This window comes from Octopus bimaculoides, chromosome 25, assembly GCF_001194135.2.
Source record: "Octopus bimaculoides isolate UCB-OBI-ISO-001 chromosome 25, ASM119413v2, whole genome shotgun sequence".
Lineage (NCBI taxonomy): Eukaryota > Metazoa > Mollusca > Cephalopoda > Octopoda > Octopodidae > Octopus > Octopus bimaculoides.
In genome coordinates this window covers 17,980,363-17,984,933 of record NC_069005.1, presented here as the reverse complement: position 1 = coordinate 17,984,933, position 4,571 = coordinate 17,980,363, and the positions used below count along the sequence as shown (strand labels likewise).

General features: G+C 36.1%; 1 protein-coding gene across 1 annotated transcript in view; it reads left to right on the top strand.

Annotated features, from left to right (window-relative positions):
* The first annotated feature begins 302 nt into the window (after nucleotides 1–302).
* LOC106872570 (DNA-directed RNA polymerase, mitochondrial-like) overlaps nucleotides 303–4,571 on the top strand; it is a 60,031-nt gene continuing 55,762 nt past the window's right edge. The window contains exons 1-2 of the mRNA XM_014919603.2: nucleotides 303–489; nucleotides 3,930–4,028. Of these exons, the coding sequence (XP_014775089.1) occupies nucleotides 443–489; nucleotides 3,930–4,028 (146 nt within the window). The 5' untranslated portion in view covers nucleotides 303–442. The remainder of the gene's footprint in view (nucleotides 490–3,929; nucleotides 4,029–4,571) is intronic.

The window sequence follows — 4,571 nt, the reverse complement described above, 5'->3', positions numbered from 1 at the left end:
GGATCATACACAAAGACACACACACATACACACATATAGTTATACATATAGTTTCTGTCTACCAAATACTGGATTCACTCACAAAACATTGGTTAGCTTAGGGCCATAGTAGAACACATTTACCCAAAGTGCCATGTGGTGGGCCTGAACACGAAACCATGTGGTTGCAAAGTGAGCTTACCACACAACCATGCCTGTACCTGTTCATAGAGCTGATCTTGCACTAAATAACAACATTACACAAATTCACAAAGGTATGAAGGACTATTTAAACATTTGAAGTTGTGAGTTATTTGTTTTGTCATTATTGTATGTCTTTCTTCTCTTCCAGATATGGCTGACACTGTGTGCCCACCAGATTTCTACAGTTTGTCAACAACCAGTCAACTGGACAACTCCTCTTGGATTACCAGTTGTGCAGCCCTATCACAAAATTGCTTCCATGCAGCGTTGGGGTGTCTCACATAGCAATCTGTCTTCGACTTTTGAGTGAGGAACCTTTTTTTTAATGAAAAATTTATTTTACTTCATGTGTCTTTGCCTTACTCTGTCTTATTGTGTTGAGTCACAAGTTTAACAATATTTTGATAACTTATTTTCTTTATTCATCAAATTATAAAAAAGCAGCCTAGCATTCTAAGCAGAAGCCATCGTGTTTCCTTGTCTGAAGTTATAATTCTTCCAGTTCTTTGATCCCACATTTCTACCAGTTCTTGTCCCTCAAGATGAAGAACTCCTTCACTGAAGCTTCCACCTCCACTTGCTTAAGCACTGCTTATGCACATTATGATTGCGGAAAATATCTCCCATGGATTATTTCTTGTTTTGATCCATGGCTCACTTCCTGTGCTCACAATGCATGAAGGACATGAACTGGTATCAGCGTGAGATCAAAGAACTAGTTGAAAGATGGTTTCAGATTGTGCAACACAATGACCTCTACTTTGAATGCTAGGTTGTTTGTGTTGTAACTTGTCAAACAAAGCAAATAAGTTACCAAAATATTGCAGAACTTTTGACTCAACACAATATTTGTAGTATTCAAGACAATGTAGAGTCAAGGAAAGCCCTTTAGTCTTGGTAAGGACATAATAATCTCTCTATTGCTAGTGACATGATAAACTGCACCCAGTACAATCTGTAAAGGACTTGATGATAGAAAGAGTATCCAGCCATAAAAAAAATCAAGAAGTGAGGTGTTGTTTTCTGACACATTTAGGAAGGTAATAACTTGATATAAGAACTGACTTGGACTGTGGCAATTTGTCTGGCACATGCCAGCATGGAAATGAGACATAAAATGTTGATAGTGGTGATGAGGACAATAATAACAATGACCTTGTTGAACCATTCTTTAGGGTAATGTTTCGCAGTGGATTCTATAAAAAAAATTTCTATAATTATTTGATAAAAGAAATAGAATTCACCATTTTCTAAATAATAAGTTTTTTTTTAATAAATTCTCTCTCTAATATAATTTTTGTTTCATTAGTTTTATTAGAATTAGGTGACCAAGGTTGTCTTTAAAATGTAATTAAAAGTTCAGCAGTTTTTAACAAAATTGTATAAGAGTTACAAAACAGAATATGTTTGGGTTCATATCATCATCATCATCATCATTATTTCAACTTTTCCATGCTCGCATGGACCAGGCAGAATTTGTTGGTAGATTTTTCTATAGCCAGATGCCCTTTGTGTCACCAACCCTCGTCATTTTCCAAGTATGGTTATATTTTCCTGTGACCTGATGTGTTTTCACAGATGTTTGAAAATGAAGGACACTATTTGGAGGCTGATGAAACTTGCTTTGTCATTGCTAGGAGGGAGACATACACACACATGGGACAAGCTTTCAGTTTCCGTCTACCAAATCCACTCACAAAACTTCAGTTGGCCCAGGGCTATAGAAGAGCTTTGTTCAAGGTGCTGTGCAGAGGCTCTGAACCTGTGACCCAGAGATTGAGAAGCAAGTATTTATCACACAGCTATTCCTGTACCATAGACTATATATTTCTAGCCACATTCTGGACCAGTATTGGACAGAGATGGTGTAGTTTTATGGCCTCTCCACTAGTGAGAAAACTGGCAGCTTGCAATTTTTTACCTCATTATATCAACCTTGGTACAGTTTTTTACAGTTGCAGGCTGCCTCTCCATCACATCATCTCCTGTTCCTCATACAGTTGTGCAATTCCTATATGACCCACTTCTACTCACCTCATACTTTGTAGGGGCCACCTGGACACCTCATTTCAACTATCTATCTCTTTGAAGCTCCTAATGATCATTCTTTTCTTTCCTTGCTAAATGTTATTAACTATGCAGCTCTTCTACAAGAGACTGCCTTGCCCCCTCCCTTTATTCATACATAACTGTTCATCCCCTAGCATAAAGTCAACACTTCCTCCCTTAGGGCTTGTCATCTTTCAAGCTGCATGGTGATATCAGTAGTGTTAATGGCATGAAAAAAAGCACCCAGTACATACTGTAAAGGGCATCTAGTGATAGAAACCATGCAAAAGCAGACATCAGTGCATGATGCAGTCCTTGGACCCATTGGATCCTGTCAAACAGTCCAACCCATATCAGCATGGAGCATGGACTGTTTGTTTTTAGAATGACTGGTGAGGTATAGTGTTTTGTAAATGAACACAGAGTCATGTTGATATCAGTTGATATTCACTGTAAATCATCTGGTAGTGAGGACTGATTTGTAAATGCAATAGTATAACTACACCGAAAAGAAAAAGAAGAAATTATTTCTTCATAAATCAGAATCACATTCCTTCAGTTGTTAAAAGCACACATCTAGAGGTGGCAGGATTATAACCTTCAAAATATTTTTAGATCAAGGCTAGAAATACTTTCATATACAAAATTATATAATTACTATCTCTCAAACATTTCTTTCCTATAACTATAGGAAAATCAGTCATAGTAAGGAACACTAGTATCACATGCTAGAGGTGTAGGAAGGAATGTTTAAGTCACAACAATTTCTTAAAGAATGTTAGAGTTACAGTGAATTGACCAATACATGTGGAATATGATAAATGGTAACTCCATAGAAACCAATCAAATAGGACAAAATTTTCGAAGTTTTTGTGACTGAAGCAGTCCTTCTTATACCTCTAGTTTTCCTGACTGTAATACTGCCATTCCTATAACTTACATGCCATTGTCACTAATATTCTGTGCAAGTTAGTGTGAATAAAGCATTCCTTCGTATAACTATTATTTCTTTTAAGTATTGTATCATCATGTCAAAGTTTGACATTCAGTGACTGTGGAACATTCTCAAGGCTTTCTTAACACATGACAAAAGTGATTTGCATTTGCCTTCCCTCTGCCTATCTAACAGGAGTAATTAAATTTGATCCTGTTCTGTAGACTTCCATACTGTTATCATCTAATCTTTCTCAATAACTAATTTATCATGATATCCATTCAAGGGTACATCCAAATACACACATACACACACATGTGTATGGTGGGATTCTTTCAGCTTCTGTTTACTAAATCCATCTACTAGGCTTTAGACAGCCTGCAGGTTTTGTAGAAGAAACTAAGGTACAACTCAGTGGGATTGAACCCAAGAGCACATGATTAGGAAGCAAATTTCTTAACAGCACAACCATGCTCGCACCATTCTTTAGTATTACACTCTCTAATAATATAATATTATTCTTCATTTACTGTCCTTTCAGTGTAAATGTCTTTATAAATCCCATTTCAATTAATGACCAACTATCCAGCTGACAAAACTCAAATCATATATCGAATTTTAGATTTAGAGGCTCATAACCAATTACACTATAAAAACTCTGCCATTCACTCTCAAATGTAATTTATACTTTTAGGCTCAACATTGATTCTGTTCTCAAAATGTCTAATATCTAATATCAGTTCTTTGGACTCTATTTTTCCAGAAAGCCAAACTCTGTGAAACAGAAGAATGCGTTTCCTCCCAACTTCGTCCATTCTTTAGACTCTACCCACATGTTGCTGACAGCCCTGCACTGTATCAGGTTGGTAGGCACTATATCATTGATTGGTCTTATTGCACTGCAGTTTGATTGGTTAATCTATATAGTTATACACCTTTCACTTGCAATGTATTCTCTCATGTGGTTTTAATAAGAAAACTCTTTTTTATATTTTTGCTGGCCTTGTGCCAAAATTTGAAAGAATTATGCAAAGGTACTCACTTGTTTGTTAGGACTGTGGTGCCAATATGGAAGATTTGGGAATAAGTATCAAACAATACAGTGAAGCATTGGGGACATCAGAAGGAAAACATAATCAAAACAGAAAATTTTATACACACGCATATTTTGTTTTAATTAGTTTTTTTTTTATTGTACTTATCTATTTTGCTATGTGTAATTATTTGTGTCTTTATCTACACTTCTTAACTTATCCTATTATGTATTGTATGTTTTTCACTCCTCCCCTCCTTTTTGTATAATTTGCCCATCTTGCCCACCTCTTTGTAAGCCCCCCCCCCTGCTATTTAAACATCTGTGAATTTTTGGTATCCTCACTGATAAGAAAGTAAAGGATGTTAATAG